General features: G+C 36.9%; 1 protein-coding gene across 3 annotated transcripts in view; it reads left to right on the forward strand.

The window, feature by feature from the left end:
* Positions 1–22318, forward strand: part of Lnpep (leucyl and cystinyl aminopeptidase) — an 86657-nt gene that overhangs the window by 55200 nt on the left and 9139 nt on the right. For all 3 annotated transcript variants that reach the window (XM_021654956.2, XM_060373440.1, XM_060373439.1), the window contains 9 exons: positions 5202–5333; positions 6971–7131; positions 7342–7430; positions 12750–12933; positions 15236–15392; positions 18123–18307; positions 19984–20145; positions 21288–21428; positions 22043–22124. In XM_021654956.2, coding sequence (XP_021510631.1) covers positions 5202–5333; positions 6971–7131; positions 7342–7430; positions 12750–12933; positions 15236–15392; positions 18123–18307; positions 19984–20145; positions 21288–21428; positions 22043–22124 — 1293 coding nt within the window. The remainder of the gene's footprint in view (positions 1–5201; positions 5334–6970; positions 7132–7341; positions 7431–12749; positions 12934–15235; positions 15393–18122; positions 18308–19983; positions 20146–21287; positions 21429–22042; positions 22125–22318) is intronic.

The following is a 22318-nucleotide window of genomic DNA, read 5'->3' on the forward strand; positions in this document are numbered from 1 at the left end:
TTTTCTAGAATCAAGATCACCAAAACAATTAAACAAAAAAGTTATTTTAATAATTGGCAATTAACCTTGAGGATGTGGAGCATAGACTTGAGGTTTGTGGATGGAAAGTAGAAGCTCTGTTGAGATCTGAGCAGGCTGGAGAACAGAGGACATGGTTCTGGTGTTACTCAAATATTTTATGTCAGAGGGGTCATGTCAGAAGTGATTAGCCTGTTGTGTTTGGTTGTCAGATTGCTTGGTTAGTAAATCTCTATGTCAGATAGCAAAGAAAATACAGTAATTATGTGAGGATAGAATTTGTATTATCAGAAAGCTCAAAATTGGGTAGTAAATACATGGGGAGGCGTAAGAGAGGTTGTATGTGCTGAAGTAGTACAGCATGCACGCTGAAGAGAGAACGGAGGATGGTGAGATCCGAAATACCTCTAAGCACACAGGTACTGTGGCTGGGCAGGGATGCACCCGTGTTCTCTGCAGAAAAGAGCCAGCAGTGCTAATGGCTGAGGCTTTCTTCAGGGATGGAGCCAGGGTGTAGGAAGGTAAGGAAGGAAGCTTGAGCCCGGCTACACGCGGTCCTGAATTCCATAAGAAATCTAGATGTTTTTTGTTTTGTTTTTGTTTTTGTTTTTTTGACATAAGGATGACCTGATTAAAGTCAATATTTAGAAACTTTAAATTGCATTCATTTTATAAGTAGATTCCAGTAGGGAGAGACTGAAGATGGAAGCTGGCACTAATAATCAGACATGCAGTGGAGAATGTTTGAAATGAGCGCACAACAATGGGAAGAAAATAGCTCTGAAAATAAAGTGAGGTTTTGTACTTGAGGGACTTAGTAAAGGTAAGGGCTTAGTCCTTGGTAAGGACTTAGAATAAGACAGAAAAGAAGGCAAAAATGTTTTCCAGATTTAAGCCTGATGAAATAATAGTACTTTTAACAAGAAACCAGGAGTTTAATAATTTGCTCTAAAAATATAGGCACTCATCCCCCTTATCTGCTGTTTTTCTTTCTGTAGCTTCAGTTACCATCACTAACCATCTAATGAAAAATGCTAAAAGGAAAAGTACATAAATAAGCAATTCATAAATTTTAAACTACATGTCATTCTGAGTAATGGGAAAAGCTCATGCTGTCCTCCCCTCCCATGAGTCAGCCATTTCTTCGATGTATCCATGAACATGCTACCCATCTGTTCATGACTAAATACTGTATCAATTATCAGATTAACTGGCTTAGTTAAGGCTTGTGGTCAGGTATCTCTTACGTTATTTATTAATGATCCCTAATGCACAAGAATTCTGTAGTTGCCAAAGCAAAGGTACGAAGTGATTCCTTTAAGTGACTAGGTCAAAGTTGTTAAGTTTACAAGGAAAGGAAATCATAGGCATTTCTTCCTAAGATCTGATCTGTACTACAGTAAACTATTTTGAAAGGGACTACATTCATAAGACTTATTACAGTGTATTGTTTATAATTATTTCTCTTATTAGGAATTATTAATCCTTCTATAACTAATCCACTGATTAAATTTTATTATAGGTGAGAGCATAGCATATGTAAAGTTTTGTGCTATGTGATGTCTGGAATCCACTAGGGATCTTGAAAATTATCCCTTGTGGATAAGGAAACTACTATATTCAGTTATTTACTATAGTGATTGTTAAAGCCCATACTTGAACGGTTGATAAGGAAAAACTTTAAATGTGTTTCTGTTGCTATACAGAGGGTAAACAAAGTTGCTATTTCAAGATGTGTTATGACAAAGCTCTGGCACCAATCATCCATCTAAAATCAGAATTCATGCCTACTGATCATAAGATTTCAATAGCATGCCTAACCCTTCACAATATGGTAACTGCTTATTTTACAACTGAAAATTTGACCAATAGCCCATATCACCAAGTAAAATAGAGCACAGAATAATTCTAGTATTTTGTGAAAGAAGAAATGCCTGTGGAAGTATGTTTAACAGATATGTTCCATTTGTTCTTCACAGTCTCCAAGCCACTAACACAGGTTGCCTTATGGGGGTTCATTCATTAGCCAGTTTTGAAAGTACCATACGCCAATTACTGTCCTAGATGCTGGAGATTCTTCAGGAGACAAACTGGAGAATGTTTTTCTGGGGTATCCATTTCATGGTTCAAATTTAGAGGTAGTCATTAGCTATACAAAAGAATTAACAAGTGTTGTATTAGATGAAATAAAGAAGAGAAATGAGAATAGCAAAGAAAATGCCATTTGATATTGCATAGTCAGGGAAGGCCACTTGTGAAGAGGCAATATTTGTAACCTATTTGAGAATTAAGCATATGGGCTGCCAGTGACATAGTTTATGCAAAACTAATTAAAGTATAGATTTTGTGTGCAGAAAAGAGTTAATATCACAGTGTTAGAACAACTATCCTTTGGTAGTCTACCAACAAGGCTGTTCCTTGGCTGGCATCGGGCAGATCAGGTTTGGGGCTGACTGTATTGTTCACGATGAAAATTACTTACTCTGCCTAAGCTGTATAAAAAATATATTTATGCTCAGTGTTTTCTATTCTTTGGGAGCTCTAGAATTTGGTTACTTGCAAGCTTGAAGGTGCTTCTATGTCTTTACCCCTAGGCAAAGCAAAACAAAATTTGGATCCTGAATTTCTTTTTTAACAGTTACCCTGGCTAACAGTATTCCATACAATTATGACAGCTTGCTAAAGGAAAGAAGTACATCCTGTTTACTAGGAAAGGACTCAGAGAAATTGAGGGCTAGCTTTTTTTAGACTTTATAACTACTCCTAAGATGATTTTACCTTGAATCTTTTGATTGTAATAGATTATAATTGTGTGTGTGCCTATCATTTGAGTTTTGTGAATCCATTTTAGTGCTACATCAAACCTGGTACTGATGTTAGGAAGTCCCACACAGCTTAAGATGACAGATTGCTTTTCATGTTCAAGCATAAGTTAAGAGCAGGCTATTTTGGAATAGAATAAACAATAGAAAATATATGATGTCAACAGACTTATAAAGTGAAGTCACTGTGAAGTGTAATATATGATAAGGACCTTTTATTCTAGGTGAAAAAAAAAAAACATTTGGTCAGGGAAGTATCGTGATATGTTTAATTGTTTTAAAAATTATGCCCCGTGTTGAGCAACAGCTCATAGTCAGGACAACTGATTAGGTAGTTGTCATAGTGGAGTATGATGGTAATGAGATAATGGTTGGACCTGATAAGTGTTATAAAAAAAAATCTAGTAGCATTCACTAATAAATTCTGTATAGACTGTATGAGTAGAGTCAAACACAATATTAACAGTTTTTTCTTTCCCTGGGGGCCAGCTAGACCTGAGTTCTGTTCCTGGGATCCACATGGAGAGTACCAAATCATGAAAGCTATCCCTTCACATTTACATACATACACAGAGAGGGGTGGCAGAGAGAAGAAGGAAATGTAATTAATTTTTTTTTCAACAACTGGAAATTAGGATTGGCATTTACTGAAGTGGAGAAGACTACCGGATAACTAGAATTGGGGCAAAGAAAAAACTGAATTTTAAAATAGGAAGTGCATGTTAGATAATCAAGTAGAGATACAAAGTAGGCGGTTGAATTTGAGTCTGGAATTCAGAAGTAAAATCTAACTGGTTATATAAATAGAGGTTAGAGCTGCTAGACTAGAGAGCAACTAGAAAGCAAATTCAGTGGAGAAAAAGAGAAGCCCAAGGGGCTAAAGAGAAAATGGCAGGGCACACCAAGCTTTAGTCATTGAGAAGATAAGATTCAGTAAAAGAGATCATGGATAGAGCACTGAATTAGAGGTAAAATCAGGAACACTATCTCAAGTCTGGGTATATAAAGACTTTCAAGCAGGAGTGGGTTGTTAATCATATTAACTGCTATTGGTGCATTATTGATAAGGCAAGTAAGAAACTGAGATTTATCTGGCACCAGGAAACTCACCAGTGACCATTGCTAGTAGAATAATGGTTATTCTGTGGTTGAAATGAACATGGGAAGAGAACAAATGCAGATGACTCTGAAGAGTTTTACTACAAATGAGAAGCAATAACTAGTGTGATAACTAGAGGAGACATGATATTAAGGAAAAGCAGAGAGTCAATACATATATACATACATGTGTATATAGACATATATAATTAAGAATGTTTAACAGTGTTTATTTTATTAATGGAAATATTATAGTGTAGAAGAGAAAAGTTGGTAATGTATGAGAAAACCAGGAACTGTTGAGAACAGGAATGCTTAAATATGTAGAATAAACACAATTGTAAAATGTAAATGGGTATAAAACCTATAAAGTATAGCTGTATCTTGATGACTTGATATTGCTACATTTTTATCACAAGTGAAATTCATTCAAACACTGTGTTTAGTGCCTGCTGCTAGGTATTGTAGTAGGTATTGTTTCTGTATTTGCATCTTTGAAATTATTTGCTCAACTGGCCTTCACTATAGAAGAAGATATAAACATATCCTAGATATAGAAAATAATATCAGTTCCTAATAGACCAACTCAATTTCTCTCTCAAGTCAGAAAGGACACCAAACAGGTATTTGTTTTCTAGCTGGAGTGTGCTGTATGTATGAGGGAGTCTGTTACTGCCCGAATATTTGCAAACCTGGTTATGGACCCTTAGTGTGCTTGCTCCCTTGTACATTCATTAGTATAGTTCAGAAGAAGAAAGATCCTGACTATTTCAGCAACATGGGAGACTAAAATTACAGTGTAATTACTGCCAGCAGAGAGATTTTGAAAGTTCTGCTGCTTTTGTCTTCCTTGGTGTTTGTACATAGGTGCAGCTAGCACTTTAAGCATTAGAGATGGGGGAAGAGATGCCATAGAAAATTTGTCATATGTTTTTATTTAAAAATACATAAATGCTAACCATTTCGATACTGACAAAAACAACAAAGTACACTTATAGGACACAAAGAATGGCTCATGGTCGATTTTGTGTGCATAAGAATCTAATTCCCTTTGCTAGTATTTATATCTTTAAATAATTGTATTTGAATATGGTCTATATCTATGTATACAAAATTAATTATGTAGTATATATGTGTAGTGTATATATGTTGTATATATGAAATCACATGTTTTTGAAATTATATGTTTTTCAGTCTTAGATTTTTGATTCTGTAATAATCTGGGTGTTTTTGGTTTTTTTTTTCTCTCAATTTTTTGAACAGGGAGCTTCTCTGTTGTTGATGCTGAAAACTTACCTTAGTGAAGATGTGTTTCAGCATGCTATCATTCTTTACCTGCACAATCACAGCTATGCATCCATTCAAAGCGATGATCTCTGGGACAGCTTTAATGAGGTAAGGAACCTGGATAATTCATTCCTGTCTACAAGCTGTAAGAGGTCCTCAATTTACATTTCTATCACATACATAAATGGTACCAATGATATCTAAGAGATAAAAGGGATAGATTATTGACACTTCCATTTTCTAACAAGCAGTGTACTTAGATAGAAGCTATTCTTCAGAGCATGTATGAATCCAGCTTGCCTATACACATATGTTGGCTACACAATTCTGATAGACCTCTTAAGTTTGCTATTCTGATCTAGATTGGTAGTTCTTTGTGCTCTGCAAGATCACAGATATATCTGAGAATCTGATAAAAGTTCCTGTCATCTGCCTCAGAAAAACCACATGCAGAACATCACACATAGTTTCAGAGTCCTGTGGATGCTGGGTCAAGAACCCTTGCTTTGAATGAGTCTCATTGCCCACTGTGGGTGGTGATGTTCTCTAGTATTAACTTTTTGTCCAAAATGTAGGACCTACCTGTTTGAGAAAAGGAATTAATTCTTATTACCTAACACTTGCTTCTGTATTATTTTTTTTCCTCTAATCATGTGTTGGCATTCCAGTTTAGAGCCATCACTTTTTTGCTTTCTGTTTATACAACTCTTGACATTTGGAACATATGCCTGCCTTCATCACTCACTGCAAATAATGCTGCTGCCCCATCTCGACCTAGTTTCTAACATTATTCTCAGTTTTTTCAGCATCATTATCAAACTATATGATAGTCTCTTTTTTTTATTACTGTTTTCAACTTCTCAAAGTGTCTTGCTTTTCTTCCCAGCCTTTGGTCCTGAAGTAGATAGGTGGAAGCCATGAGAAAGGCAAGATTAATACCTCAGTGAAATTGGAAATCATTGTTCCATACTTCTGTACTTTAAACAGCCATATAGTGATTGAAGTAGAACCTGCCTTTTGATGATGTGGTGGCTTGAATTTACATGTATGTGTATCCAGAAAAATAGGCTAAATCATAAACGTGATCTTCCTGCTTTAAAGAGACCATTTATTATAAATCGCTTTTTGGTCATTGATACCAGATGTCTTCTGGGTAGTGAGCTTTAGAGGGTCTAATAACCTGATACATTAGATCTTAGATTTTACAGAAAAGTTTGTGTATTTTGGGGGGTGGGAGTGGGAAATGATCCCAAAACAAGTTTACTATTATTGTTCTTTAAGAGACTCAGTTAAGGGACCAGAGTTTTCTATAAGTGCTGCTGATATTAGCTCTCCCCCAAGAATGGGTCTTTAAAAGACAGTGAAGAAGCAGAGTAGGGGAATAAAGAAGAGTGTAGATTTGCTGCTTCTCAGAACTGAGTTGCAACAATTCAATCCAGTGAAGAGGAGATGCTGTCACCTAAAGTGCACTTACATTCTCTATGGATTCTAATGTTAAAGTCTACGGTTGGTAACACACATGCTGCTTTTTAGCGGGATTCATACTGAAACTCTCACTTATATTCCAAGCTAGTTGGCTTAAACAGCTTCTTAGCATGGTGAAAAATGTAAACTAACCTTAGGATCAATTCTATGTGGTCTTCATGAAGTACATTAGGGAAAGAGTTAAAGTGACATGCAGATTAAACTAAAACTTTTAAGCTGATTTTATCTTTAAGCAAAATTAATTCTTCTTAATTTAATAGGTCACAAACAAAACACTAGATGTAAAGAAAATGATGAAAACTTGGACCCTACAGAAAGGATTCCCATTAGTGACCGTCCAGAGGAAGGGTACTGAGCTGCTTCTGAAACAAGAAAGATTTTTTCTAAGCAAGCAACCAGAAATTCAGGCTTCCGATGAAAGGTATCATCCCTCTTTCTTCCCAGCCTATCTTGTTCCCACCTTCAGCTATAAGGATTTTAGAGGTTCTATACCATCATTTTTGTGAAACCTGATGAGGTCTTCCCTTTCTGGAAGGAGTTTGGAAACATTCAGTTATTGTCCCATACCACCAAATCCTGACTAACTGAAATATTAGGAAGAGAGCTAACCTCCTGTGTTTTCCTTTTACAGCCACCTTTGGCATATTCCAATATCCTATGTCACCGATGGAAGAAACTATTCAGAATATCGATCAGTCTCACTACTGGACAAGAAATCAGGTGTGACTATAGTTAATACTTTTCTGATAAAAAATTACTAATAGTGTAGTTTAAAATTTTGATCTTAGCCAATCTGATAGGCATGAGGTGGAATCTCAGGGTCATTTTGATTTGCATTTCTCAGATGACTAAAGACATTGAGCATTTCTTTAAGTGTATCTCTGCCATTCGATATTCCTCTGTTGAGAATTCTCTGTTTTGCTCTGTTCCCCTATGGCTGTGATGCTTTAATTTCTGCCGGTTAAGATTTTAAAACACTATACTCTTATAAGAAAATGTTTGACACTAAGGACAGTTAAATCTTCTTGGCTCCTGATACCCCAATAGTAATTACTTTCACCTTAGTTGCATTTTTTCTATTCTCAAAATGTAGCAAAGAAGATGACTTCAGGCTTATTTTAGGTCATGCAACATTGCTGCACTATAGAATCCTCTGGTTTCTTTTTGTTTTAATTTTTAAATTTAATTTTATTTATATATTTCTTTATTAGAATTTATTCACTTTGTGTCCCCCCTGCAGCTCCCCTCCCTCATCTCCTCCCAGTCTCACTCACCCTCCCTTTTCTCCCCCTTTTCCTAGTCCCCTGATAGGAGAGGACCTCCTTCCCTTCTGTATGACCCTAGCCTTTCAGGTCTCATCATAATTGTCTGTATCTCTTCCTCTGTGGCCTGGCAAGGCTGCAACCCACCCCTCAGGGGGAGGAAAGAGCCAGCCACTGATTTCTTGTCAGAGACAGGCCCTGTTCCCATTCATTACTAGGGAACTCACTTGGACACTGAGCTGCCATGGGCTACATCTGTGCAGGAGTTCTAGGTTATCTCCATGCATGGTCCTTGGTTGGAGTATCAGTCTCTGCAGGCCGTCCCAGGCCCAGATTTTTTTGGCTCTGTTGTTCTCCTTGTGGAGTTCCTCTCCTCTCCAGGTCTTTCTATCTCCCTCTTCTTCCATATCAGAATCCTCTGGTTTCGTAAGTCTACAGAGCTCCAGGCTTAGTTTGGTAGGTCAGTTGTGTATATGTGTTAATATCAGTCCTAAACACATTATTTTTTAATTGTTGTTGTGCCTAATAATGGTCTAACGGATCAATTTTTAGATTATACTAAAATTTTCTATTTTGTCCTTCCTGCTTTTTCTGTTATCTCTATTTTTTTTCAAACCTTAAGTTTGAAAACCTTAACTGTAGGAGGTATTTAATTCTAACAGGAAATGTTATGTTTCTGAAAAAGTGTATCATCATACAAGAAATATTTCCATGAAACTAAAAGACGTATCATTGGAAGAAAAAGCAAGTAGAAAGAAAAATAAGGGGAAGTGATTTATTAGCATACCTTCATGTGCTGTTATTTGATCTTTTTTCCTACTTAATAAGATAAAGAATAACGGAAGTGAATCAAAGAAGGAAGGACTTTTGCAAGAGGTGTAGTTAAACTGTGTGCTATGGTAAACCCTGCAGTAGACTTGATCTCATATATTCTAATTTTATAGTAAACACATATCTTTGTTTGTTTCAGGACTTGAATATCTATAAAACAGTAGTTGATTTTCATAGCTTTTTGACAATTAGCTTTTAAAATCTCAATTAAATTACTTTGCCTGGGTTTTTGCCACTTAAAATTAAATTGCTCAATATTTTACTATACAATAGACTATAAAAATGAAACTGTTAATCTGCTAATAATTATAATAAATTGAAAACATATAAAAGTAGTCTCATCTGCATTTGAGCTAGCAACCAGTTTAGTCCCTTGTGTATAAAGCAATTTTTTTTTATATACATGTGGTTTTGAGATCCTGAATCCTAGTGCATACTATTCTTGGTATGATAAGTTTCCTCTCTCCTTCTGCTGTTAGCTGTGTTGCTCATGTGTTGGCAACTTTAGGACAGTAATAATCTGAAATATACTCTCAGCTGTATTCCTTTTCTTTCCTATCTGGAGTTGGCCATGTATGCAGTATGGCAAAGGGCTCATCAATGAAAATGCTATTTTTTAAATTATTTTTATTTTTATTAATTACAATTTATTCATTTTGTATCCCCCCCATACCTCCCTCCCTCTTTCCTTCCCAATCTCACCTTCCCTCCCTCTTTCCCACCTGTGCCACTGATAGGGGAGGTCCTCCTCCCCTTCCCTCTGATCCTAGTCTATCAGGTCTCATCAGGAGTGGCTGCATTGTCTTCTGTGGCCTGGCAAGGCTGCATCCACTTCATCGGGAGGTGATCAAAGAGCCAGCCACTGAATTAATGTCATAAGTTTCCTTGCACTCTGCCCAAAGTTTGGCTATGAGTCTCAGCATCTGCCTTGATACCCTGCCGGGTAGAGCCTTTCAGAGGCCCTCTGTGGTAGGCTCCTGTCCTGTTCCCTGTTTTCTCCCTCCTCCGATGTCAATCCTTTTTGCCTTTCTGAATGGGGATTGAGCATCTTACCCAGGGTCGTCCTTCTTGTTTAGCTTCCTTAGGTGGACAGATTTTAGTATGTTTATCCTATATTATGTATCTAATATCTACTTATGAGTGAGTATATACCCTGTGTATATACTGTGTGTTTTTCGGCTTTTCATCCTCACTCAGGATGATCTTTTCCAGTCCCCATCATTTACCTGCAAATTTCATGATTTCCTTGTTGTTGTTGTTATTGTTTTTGCTGAGTAATATTCCATTATGTAGATGTACCACAATTTCTCTATCCATTCCTCAACATCAGAAGTGGTAGAGCTGGATCTTGAGGAAACACTATTCCTAACTGTCTGAGAAAGGGCCAGTTTGATTTCCAAAGTGGTTGTGCAAGTTTACATTCCCACTGGCAGTGGAGGAAGAGTTGCCTTTCCCCACATCCTCTCCAGCATATGTTGTCACTTGAGTTTTTGATCTTAGCCATTCTGATGGGTGTAAGGTGAAATCTCAGGGTCGTTTTGATTTGCATTTCCCTGACGACTAAGGACACTGAACATTTCTTTAAGTGTTTCTCTGCCATTTGATGTTCCTCTATTGAGAATTCTCTGTTTAGCTCTATACCCCATTTTTTAATTGGATTGCTTGATTTATTGCTGTTTAACTTCTTGAGTTCTTTATATATACTGTTTTGTTTTGTTTTGTTTTTTGCCCTCTGTCAGATATAAGGTTGGTGAAGATCCTTTCCCAGTCTGTAGGCTGTCATTTTGTTTTGAGGACACCATTTCCTAACCCTATCAAGTGAAATGCTTATCATGCTTATCTTTCCTTTTTAGGTCAGTCGAGATAGAGATGTATCATACTTCTTCATAGCGTTTTATCTTTAACTCTTCCGTAGAAGACTGTGCTTGCCAACCCAGATGTAGAGTATTAGTACTTTTCGGATTAGCTAGATATAATTAATCTCATCAGTTATAAACCTGTTTACAATGACCCTAACCTGGAACTATAACTTTTTCTGTCACAAATACTATACAAAACTACATACTGCTCTGGAAAAAAGAAATTTAGTTCATCTAACTGATCTTTTCCATCTGTTACTATGTCAAGAATATAACAGAAATTAATACTGAATCTTTTAATAAAAAAGACTGATAGTTCTGTTGAGACATAATTAGATGCATTTCCATCTTCATAATATCAACAAAATTAGAGTAATAAAAGGAATCAAATAAATTCTAATAATTTGTACTTTTGAACTTGTCAAACTGTAAGTCTAACTTCAAGTACTAACATCTTTTTTTAGAATGTGTTTCTAAAGCAATTTGTATACAAATAATTCATTTTATAAGTATAATGATAGCAAAATTTTTAAAATGATATTTCAAAAGAAGAGTTCGCTAGAGTGGGCAAGTCCTGAAGTGAAAAGTTGGGTATTTAACGGTTCATATAAAGACAGGGGGTGGCGAAGCCTTAAAGGCTTCAGCATGAAAGTCGTCAATACTGTAGGAAATAGTACAGGCAGTTAAACAAGTGTAGGAAAAGCATGGCAATAAATATACTCTGCTGTGGTATCATTGGGTTTAGATTAGGTTTTTTTCTTTTTTATAAATAAAAAGTATGCTTTTACTTTAAGATCAGAAGATAAATATTACTCAGATTTTAATCTGATTTGAAAGTATTTGTTAAGACATTAGTCATTATTTATTCATTCATTTGATAAGAGTTTGTTATCTGCGAGGTACCTCACTGTATCACCTGAGAAGTTAGCAGTGAAGGATCAGCACATAAAACTTGTATTCTAGGAGTCTTCACCTCAAGGTCTGTCCAAGAATGACTTTTCTGCTGTGCCTACATCGTGCCTACATCCTTATTGTCAACTTTTAAGAACATTTTTATTAGTAATTTTAAGCATGTTGAAAATATCAATAGTCAGTTTCTTGTTTGTACATTCTCTCACCCCACAAAAAACAAATCCATAGGCATTTCTAACAGTTCTCTCAACACACACACACACAGACACAGGTACCGTATGGGTTAAAAAATACTTGCCAATCTTCTGTTATTTTAACTCAATTGTTAATTTCAACTTATGCTGAAAATTCATCAGTATATTTTGTAGTCAGTTCCTTGTTGTTTGTACATTCTCTTCCCATTCCCCCCAAAAAAACAATAGACATTTCTAACAATTCTCTCAACACATACACTGCGCATGTACACAGACATGCATATGCGCACATACATGTATGGGTTACAAAATACTTTCATTATTCTATTATTTTAATTTGATTATTTCTTATCTTATGCCTAGCAAAAACTTAAGCTTTTCTTAATGTTTATTCTAATAACTATGAATTATTTTCTAAATAACTTTGTTTTCTTTCTTAACAAGTATAATAAAAGACAGATTTTGAGATGGGACATATTTTAGTTGCTGCTTCATTCTGCACACCATCCCTTCCCCACATACACACACACCATACATAATTTCTTAAGGCATGTGTATTCTGAAGTCACTTAAAAGAATGACATCTTAGACATATTTTCTTTTATAAAGCCTTTCCAGACTGCCCTTAAGAGTGAAATATTTCTGTGTGCTTTCATGGAATGTTGTGTTTTATTTTTCCACCAATGACACTTACGTAATATTATATCTGGGTGCTTTTATTAGCCCATAAAAACAGGACTCTCTGCCTTGTTTGTCGTTTGTTTTACAGTGCTTGTCCTAGAACTAATAGTGTGTGATGAATAAATAATGTTTAAATAAGTGAGTAGCAGCCTTCATTAATGTGACACTTACTGTACCAGCACACAAGTATTTAGTATCTTAAAAGAATCATAGATATGAAAACATACCTTGTTAACTTTGAAAAAACTAAAGTCCCCTATTGTCTTCTCTCTTGATATTTTAATTTTTCCTCTCTTTTAGATGTCATCAGTCTCCCAGAACAAGTGCAGTGGGTCAAAGTCAATGCAAACATGACTGGCTATTATATTGTTCACTATGCTGATGACGACTGGGCAGCTCTCATCAGTCAGTTAAAAAGAAATCCATATGTTTTAAGTGACAGAGACCGAGCCAACCTCATCAATAATATCTTTGAACTTGCAGGGTAGAGTATGCTCAATTTATATTGTTGTTGTCATTTTTAAAAATGCTATTGCGGTAAAGAAAAATTCAGAAAACAGTTTGAAAGAACAGTTATATTGGCTGTTAGGTACGGTCCTAGAAACTTTGGAAAATGGAAGACATGTTCATTGCTTTCAGAGAGTTTATAATGTATTAAAACTCTGGAAAATGTAAGACATGGTCGTTGCTTTTAGAGAGCTTATAATGTATTAGAAACATGAGCTATGAACATATTAAATAATTAGCAAAAAACTAGCAGGATCAACTGCTAGTTCAAGAGTAGATACCAACAGGCTGGGTACATACTTTGTTCAGTAAAAATGTTGTAGGAATTCAAGCTTCACATCATTTCATGAAAGAGTTCTCTTGATGAAGCAATTGGCTCCTGCCGAAAGCCTAGTGCTAACCTATGGGCTGACTGTCCTCTCTAGTGCCCAGAGCCTCTTTTATGTGGACATGGTTTGCCTCCCCAGCTGCCACGCACATTATAGAAGCCCAAGGCCAGGAGAGGCAATGGGCTTTCATAAAAGTATCTTCTGAATAGTTTACAAATTTAGATTGATTCTACTCCTAGAAACACAAGGAATACTTACCATTATTTTTCAGTTTTGACTTGTGTTTTAAATATGAAGTAGTGTAGGGGAATTTTAATTCAGAACATGGCTGTTCTGGCAAAAGATCACCTCCAAAGACCTTCTAGGTCTGTGTGATCTGGCTGGAAACAAACATGCATTTAATCCAGGAGACAGAGGCAAGCATATCTGAGTTCAAGGCCAGCCTGGTATAGAGCCAGTTCCATGTAAAGAAAAGCATAGATCCAGGCAAGGTGGCACACACCTTTAATCCTGAACAATAAAGGTAAAGTTAGTTTGTAGAAGAAAGCTCCCATGTTTGAAAGTGATGTCTAAATGAAAAGGTGACAAATCAGAGAAAGACTTGACATAATAGGATATGGTGAACTCTTGTGAAAAGAGAGAGGAAAGAGAAGCTACTTAAGGGGCAATACATAGAGAGAGAGAGAGAAAGAGAAGAGGCAGTTTTACCAAGACAGTAATAAAGAGACAGGTTGCTGAGAGAGAACTCAGATGAAGACCAAATCAGCCAGAGAATGAGAAGGAGCCAGAAGCTTAGAAAAGGTTGCTGGACTTAGTTTGAGGCCAAGCAGAGCAACTCAGGAGCTGAGAGAAAAGCCAAATTGAATAAGTCAGTGGGGAGAGGAGTTTGAGCCAGAACAACTGAACCAGCCCAGGCCAGAGCTCAGAAAGAACAAGATCGGGTGAGCTTATTAAGCAGTAGGTCTCAGGGGCTGAAGACCTTTAAGCCCAGGGTAGATTGTAGAGAGTCTAGAAGCTTCTAGGACTAAGACCTAAGTTAGCAGAAGAAAGCAGTATCCTCCAAGACAACAACTGAAGCGGGAGAATAAAAGTTCCTTTTTCAAACTGCTATGTTTTGTGTGTGTGTGTGTGTGTGTGTGTGTGTGTGTGTGTGTGTGTGTGTGTGTGTGTGTGTGTGTTTTAGCCTTGGCTGACTGGCCAGGAACTGGACCATGCTGGCTTCAAACTCACAGAGATCCACCTCTCTTCCTCTTGGGTATTAGAATTAAATGCATGTAATGCCCTACCCAACCTAACTGCTTAGTTTTTAAAGGGCATTCACTGTAAACTCACAATAGACCTTGTATTAACAAATTTGGCAGACTGATTGTTTTTACAGAAAAAAAAAAAAAAGATTTGTCTGCTTTCTGTTTGTTTGTTTGTTTTGTGTTTTGAGATACGGTTTCACTGTGTAGCCCTGGCTGTCCTAGAACTCACTCTGTAGACCAAGCTGGTCTTGAACTCAGACCACTCAAAGATCCACCTGCCTCTGCCTCCCGAGTGCTAGGATTAAAGTGTGCCCCACCGCCTCCTAGCATAACAGGTGCTTGATTTGTCTGTTTTCTGATCCAGGTGCTCTAAATCAGATACTGGCTCAGATAGTGATTATGTCCCTCCTAATCATGTGGGAAATAGAAGTAATTAGTAAATAAAATTGATAGCAGTTGTTTTTTCCAAGACAGTGTGATGCTTTTACTTAGTCAGTGGCAAATAATAGATGACTTCTGGATCCAAAACTGAGCTGTTGTATATCTTTCTGTTAAAATGCATCTTTACCTAGGAACTAGTTAAATATAATTAATTGAGTCCAACTTTGTCTGGCGCTACTTAAGTTTCTTGTCTGCAGAACTTACCAGCTCACTGTAAAGTTTCCCTCAGTGGATTTATACTTCCTCTCCATTTATTCTTTAGCCTTGGCAAAGTGTCTCTTAAAATGGCATTTAATTTGATTGACTATCTTAAAAATGAGACCCATACTGCACCTATCGCTGAAGCCCTGTACCAGACAGGCCTCATCTATAACCTCCTGGAAAAACTGGGACACATGGACCTGGCCTCAAGATTGGTGGTAAGTCTTTCTTCAGTTTCTCTTGTAGCCTACCTTTAATACTGGTATTTACCATTCTGTTCGGCTCTTAACATTACTTTAAAAAAAAAAAAAAAAAAAGCAGTTAACTTCCAGTTTCTTTACTTTGCTAGTTGTAAAATCTCCAGATCAAAATGCCATTACTAACCATAAAGAGTTGAAGCTTTTACATGAAATAGTATTGTTTGAATATCAAAACACAGACAATTGACTGCTGTCAAATGGAGCCATCTAAAAAGAAAATGTCTCTGGGAACCCTCTTTTGTTTTTACACAACATAAAAATAGGGTCTTTTAGAATGTAGATAGCCTATTAATTTGCTAGTGGTCATTATAAAATGCAGCATGTATGGACTGAAAATGTCCTACGTAGGAGTTGTTGCTGACTACACTGCCCTGGGTAGTAGGTAGCAGTGACTGTCCAAGCTCTAAAGAAGTCACCTTTCTTAAAACTAGTCACCTAATCACAACAGCTGCTGCTTTTGACACTTCAAGACTAACTAAGGTAGTATAATAGTTACCTAGGATGTTCTTACTATATTACAAAGTTGTAATGTACAAAGAGAGCAGAGATGTATGTATTATGCCTCTGGACAGTAGAAGGCTAAAGTCAAGGTGTTGGCAGGGTAGAGTATTTTGTAAAGGATAATCTACCTGCCTTTCCTTTAGCTTAAACTGAATGCTGCCAATCCTTGGCATTCCTTCCTTAAACCCTGTCACTCCTGTCCTGTCTCTGTTCACAAAGCACTGTATTGTGTTTCTGTGCCCAGATGTGCCAGTTGTCATAGATGTACCAACCCTTAGGTTAGAGCCCATAGTAGTAACCCTGTTTAGCTTCGTTTTTCCTTGATTATATCTCCAGAGACACTGGTCCCAATTAAGGTTACAGAAATTGGGAGAAGGTACAGTAGTATGTGGTATGGGTAGTAACAGACAAGACTAGTGCACATCACTCATTTTTACCACTTTTGAAGGACACTGATTTGAAGGGTTTAAAAAATATCCTAAAGGGAGCCAAACCATCTGCCTATTCCAACTGTATAGCTTGTTAGTTTCATGGTAGTAGAAGCCCTTCTTCTGTGTGCCTTTCTCTACTCTATTTAAGATTACTCTTAGGAGACACTTGGTGAGTACCTCAAGCTATCCCTTTGTTAAAATCGTAGATTGGGTCTTTGTAGTATTTTCCTTTGGTGTTCAAGTAACCTCTCTCCTGTGGCATCTTCACCATCGGTGGCTGCAGGTGTTTGTTTTTTTGTTTTTTTTTTTAAGTTTTATTTTATTTTATTTTTTTTTTTTGGTCTTTTTTTTTTTTCTTTTTTTTTATTTTATTTTTTTTTATCAGTTACATTTTATTAACTCTGTATCCCAGCCGTGTCCCGATCCCTCATTCCCTCCCAGTCCCTCCCTCCCTCCCTCCCTCATCTCCACCGTGCCCCTTTCCAAGTCCACTGATGGGGGGGACCTCCTCCCCATTCTTGAGACCTAATATAGCGTAAGATCCATGGACTGACGACTAAAGGGCAAGGGTGGGAAACTTCATGTCTATTTCTAAGACTTGGACTCTTTTAGTGCTGTAACTCCTTACATAAAGAGGAAAAACATTAAAATTCCTGTTTTAGTCTTAGGGGATTTTGATAGCCTCAAAACTATCAAATTGTGAAACCATTTTGTAGTTAGGAAGTGGGATGGCAGACATTTCCAAGCCCTTGAATTCAAGTGTATTGCTGTTTGATATTGGTGTCTGATTAATATTTATGCTGTTATAACCAGAACACTTTTTATTAATCTGTCACTCTGTCTTAAAAACAGTGCATGATGCATACAACATTTCGTGGACTTTGCTTTGGTTTGGTCGGAAAGGTCTGGAGGGGACATTTGAATTATGTTAAATTGCTCACATCTGAAGTTAATGACTGGTTTTAGTCATATTCCTGTTTTATAACTTACAAATCTGTCATTCTCCTTCATATGAAGCATTGGTGGGATAAGCCTTTGCAATAAAGCTGACAGTTCTCTTTTAAGAAATGACATTAACTTAGGAAAGAACCTTCCTGAGTGTATTGGTGTAAAATTAAAGCAGTAAATCGAAATGTAATACGTAGCAAAGTGTCAGTATTTTTTTTCTGTTTTATTTTTAAAGTAATTTTGTCATTGTTGCTGTATTTTATTGCATATATATAGTATTGGTAGCTTATATGACACATCTCTTTATTCTCTTCCTCTTTTTGCCTGCCATTCCTTATGAAATTAGTGGTAGTTGTTTAATTACCTTAACTTTAAAAGGTTAATCTAGAAACCATATGAGAAGTATATTTCATTCCATAAGAGGAAAAGACAAGTGGAGACGCCTGCTGTTAATATAAATAATATTGAAGACAAAACCTGAATCACTTATTTAAATAGTCATATTTACAACAACAAGATTTTTATGAAAATAGAATAATTGATTGTAGTAAAATGTTTATCATACTTTCAAATATACATAAAATATTTTGAGATTCTTTCTCAATCATTTGGTGTAGGAGGCTAGCAAAACCATGGTCTCTGATTTTAGGGTATGAGTGCTTAGGGCTTAGTGTAAGCTTCTTCAAGTGTCAGGCTTTCTCTGCTCCAGTCAAAGTGCCGTTTCCACTGTTGCTGCCATGTCTCTCAATATGATTCCACACATTGTTTCTTTGCTTCTGATAAGTACCTTAAATTTTCATCTTTGTAGACCAGGGTATATAAATTGCTCCAGAACCAAATCCAGCAGCAGACTTGGACTGACGAGGGCATGCCATCCATGCGAGAGCTTCGGTCAGCCTTACTGGAATTTGCCTGTGCCCACAACCTAGAGAACTGTACCTCTATGGCTACAAAGCTGTTTGACAATTGGATGGCATCAAATGGAACTCAGAGGTGAAGTGCACATCTATTTTAATGGTTTCCATTTATTACTTCCTAAAGAAGGAAAGCATGATATCCCCCTGTATGCACATGCCCTATTTAATACATTTTTATGACCTTTGAATTGCTTCTATTTCTTGCCCATTGTAAATATTACTGCCATGAATTTGAGCATACAGTTTTTAACTCTTGCAAACCTAATTTAAATTCTTTTGGTATATATCCAAAAGTGGTATTGCTGGATCATAGAGAATTTATTATTTGTTTTGTTTTATCATATACATATATCTATGTATGTATTTGTGTAAGTACACATGTGTGTGGAGGCCAGAAAACCATCTCTGATGGCAATCCTGATAAACACTTTTTTTGAGACAGTGGCCTCCACTGGCCTGGTGTTCACTGAATAGCCTAGGTTAGATCTCTAGAGAGCCCCTGGTTTTCTGCACTTGACTTTATTATGTGGGTTCTGGAGATCAGACTCATGTACTCATGCTTGCTTCGCAAGCTCTTTACTGATTGAACTATTTCCCCTACCATTCCATTTTTAATTTTTGAGGAACTTCAATATTTCCCGTTGTAGTTTCCCATAGTAATTTCTAATTTTATGTTTCCACCAACACAGTAGAAACATTCCAGTTTTTCTCTATCCTTGCCAACATATGTTTTCTGGTTATGTTTGGAAGGTTTGGTTTTGAGATAGGGTCTAACTGTGTAGCCCTTCTTAGCCTACCTCTGCCTCCTGAATGCTGACATTAAAATAAGCACTTCCATACGTGGCCTCCTTTTCTGCTTTCTTTGTATTTAAAACTTTTCCCCCTGTGGTGCTGAGCATCTAACCCAGGGTCCCACGCTTGTTAGACACATGTTCTGCCACCGACCTCTGCTCAGCTATCCCCATTTCCCCAGCACTGGAATCACAGTGCATCCTCCCAATCTCAGCTCTGTTGTACTCATGGGTACTAGGTGGGTAGTAGCTGAGCTCAGGTCCTCCGGCTTATATGGTGAGTACTTTAAATGATGGAGCTATCTCCATGACCCCAATTTTCTGAGTTTTTGATAGGAGATAATTCTCAGGGTATGAGAGATGTCTCCTTTAATTTAGAAGTGAAATGACTGGTACAGTGTGTAGTTAGAAGACATGCTACTGAATGTAGAATTCTTTCCAGTCTCCTTATTGAGAATTTTGGAACAATGATTAAAATTTCATTTGGAAAGTTGAAATGGGTAATTTGAATAATGGTCTGAAATATTTCCTAGATCTAAGATCTTAATAAAGGCAGTTGGCTATGTTTCATTCCCTTTGTACACCCAGTCTCCCAAACATATATATACTGCTTTATTTATACCATAAAACTTAGCACACTGTATTATAATGTGTATTGTTACTGTGTATACTTTGGCATAGCCCATAATCACCTACAGAGAAAAGAGTGTGTCTCCTTCCTCCCTCTATTCCTCCTCAGTATGCAGCCATGTGTCTTCTCAGTAAATAACTATTATATTGAACTTACGTTCTTTAAAGTCATAACTGTAGGAAAGTAGCAATCATTGAATTAACTCTATAAAGTGTATGAAGATTTACAGTTATTATTTAACCTGAACCCAGAAACACTACCAGTCAACTTCTTGCCTTTGAAGTAATATATTTTCCTTGTTATTCTCGTGCTTCATTATCTCTCTTATAGCCTGCCTACTGATGTCATGACCACTGTGTTCAAAGTTGGAGCAAGAACTGAGAAAGGCTGGTTGTTCCTGTTAAGAATGTATTCCTCCATGGGCTCTGAAGCAGAAAAGAACAAAATACTTGAAGCCCTTGCCAGCTCAGAGGATGTACGGAAACTTCACTGGTATGGAACCACTCAAAGAACTTGATAGAAGGAAACCAAAAGATGAAAGCTCTTTGCTCTGTAAGACAGGAGCCCATTTTCTCTTGAGTTCTCAATCTGACTACTTGCTGACTTGGACAGTACGTGCAGAGTTTGCATGAGCTTGACTTCTTCTTGGGGACTGACCCTTGGCAGATGTGCAGAATACACTTTGTTTGAGAGATTTCAAGATGTTAATAATCACAAAACCATCCATGCCCAAGGGAGAAAATGTTCTGCCTTGGCATGATGTTCTAAACTCTACTGGTACTATATATGATCTGTTCATGCTGTCATTTTGAAAACGCAAACACTTCAAAAATAGATAACTATAGAACTGTATATTTTTATCCTCCTATGAATTTATTGCTTATACTTCGTAATGTCCAATTGGGAGCCTCATGCAGGTGAAAGAAAGGCAGTGAGATACAACACAAAGAAAGAAAGAAAGAGGCAGAGTAAAGGTTCAAGTGGCCAAGTGAAATCAAAGGTGCATTCATCGTAGGACATAGACACCGAAAGCCATACCATGGGTAGAGGGATCATCTTAGCCTGGTTCTTCTCTTATATAAATCCCCTCAGCTAAATCCTAACAGTCTCCAGGAGACATCCTTGGCCCCTGCCCAGACCCACTTGCTAAATGACACTTTGTAAATAAGCATTATCTTTAAATCACTGGCCAGCCTCTGTCCTTAGCACAGTATACTATAAATTTCCATTATAAACATTCAAACAGCACCTGAACATAGAGAATACAATGTAAAATACTTTTGTCCACTTTGTACTATTTTTCTTCTTGTTTAGTAGTATCAGTACTGATCTGTGTATTTGTATACAGAAATATACAGGCTGAGAATTCCTGACTTAAAAACCAGAAAACTGTAGAAAGTTGCAGAATTTTTTCCTTGATATTTCACAAATCATTTTGTGACAAAACATGAATGTGTGTATCATGACTTGTAAAATAATTGACAAGTTTCAGCGTGGATACTAATCTTAGCCTAGTCCAACCTGATTTACCGTGAATTGATAAAGAGCTTTACGTTGAAACCTGATGCTAATATCAGTTTGTTTATCACTTCAAAAACAATTATTTTGAAGGCTAAATCTGTTTCCTTTTTCAGGTTAATGAAAAGTAGCCTTGATGGTGATATCATCCGGACACAGAAGCTGTCACTTATCATTAGAACAGTGGGCAGACACTTTCCTGGACACTTGCTAGCATGGGATTTTGTTAAAGAAAACTGGAGTAAGCTTGTACATAAGTAAGTTTCTTGGGAAATGACTTTAATATTCTCAGGCTATACATTTGCAAAAGGCTCATTGTTCCTTGCTGGCTCCCTGCGGTTATGATTTGTCCTACCACGTCTAAGGAAGCAGCTTTCTGTATTTATAAGCATTACACTATGTAACAGTGGTATTCCACTGAAATGCTGATCAAGGCCAGGGACACCTAATAAGCTAGTGGACCTAGCATGACCATGGGCTTTTTCAGAGAAGCTGCTTGGTTATATGTGTTAGAAATATTTCTTGATTGCCAAGACATCAGTTAAGGAATCACACTTAGCTAGGTAGCACATATAGGTGTTTTCTTCTTCTCGTAAAGCAATATTTTTTTTTCTGGATATAGCTGATTTTTGAGAATCGGATTAAAATTCTATCAGAATATCCCAAGCCTCCACCTCCTTTCCTGCCCAGTGGCAGTTAGTGTGAAAGATGCCCTAGCTTTTGAACTGAATTTCCAAAAGGAAGACCCCACTCTGCCTTTACATTAAAGCATTTCCTTCATACTCTAGAACAGTGCTTTGGTTGTCAGCAGCTGCTTCATTTTTTTTTTTTTTTTTTTTTTTTTTTTTGTCTTATATTTGTGTTTCTTCAGGTTCCATCTGGGCTCCTACACCATGCAAAGTATCGTTGCTGGATCTACTCACTTGTTTTCAACAAAGACACATTTGTCTGAGGTTGGTTATACAAAATACTAGCAAGGAGTGGAGACTTGCTGTGCGAATTCTAGTCCCTTCAGTTTTCTTTCACCAATGCTAATGATTCTGCATTGAGATTATTTTTAAATGGTTGCATATATAGCCGGGGGTGAAGCTCTGGTTCCATTGTCAGCACTACTTCCTCTCTCCTCAATATAAATAATGTTAGTAGT

This window comes from Meriones unguiculatus, chromosome 20 (genome assembly GCF_030254825.1).
Source record: "Meriones unguiculatus strain TT.TT164.6M chromosome 20, Bangor_MerUng_6.1, whole genome shotgun sequence".
Taxonomy (NCBI): Eukaryota; Metazoa; Chordata; class Mammalia; order Rodentia; family Muridae; genus Meriones; species Meriones unguiculatus.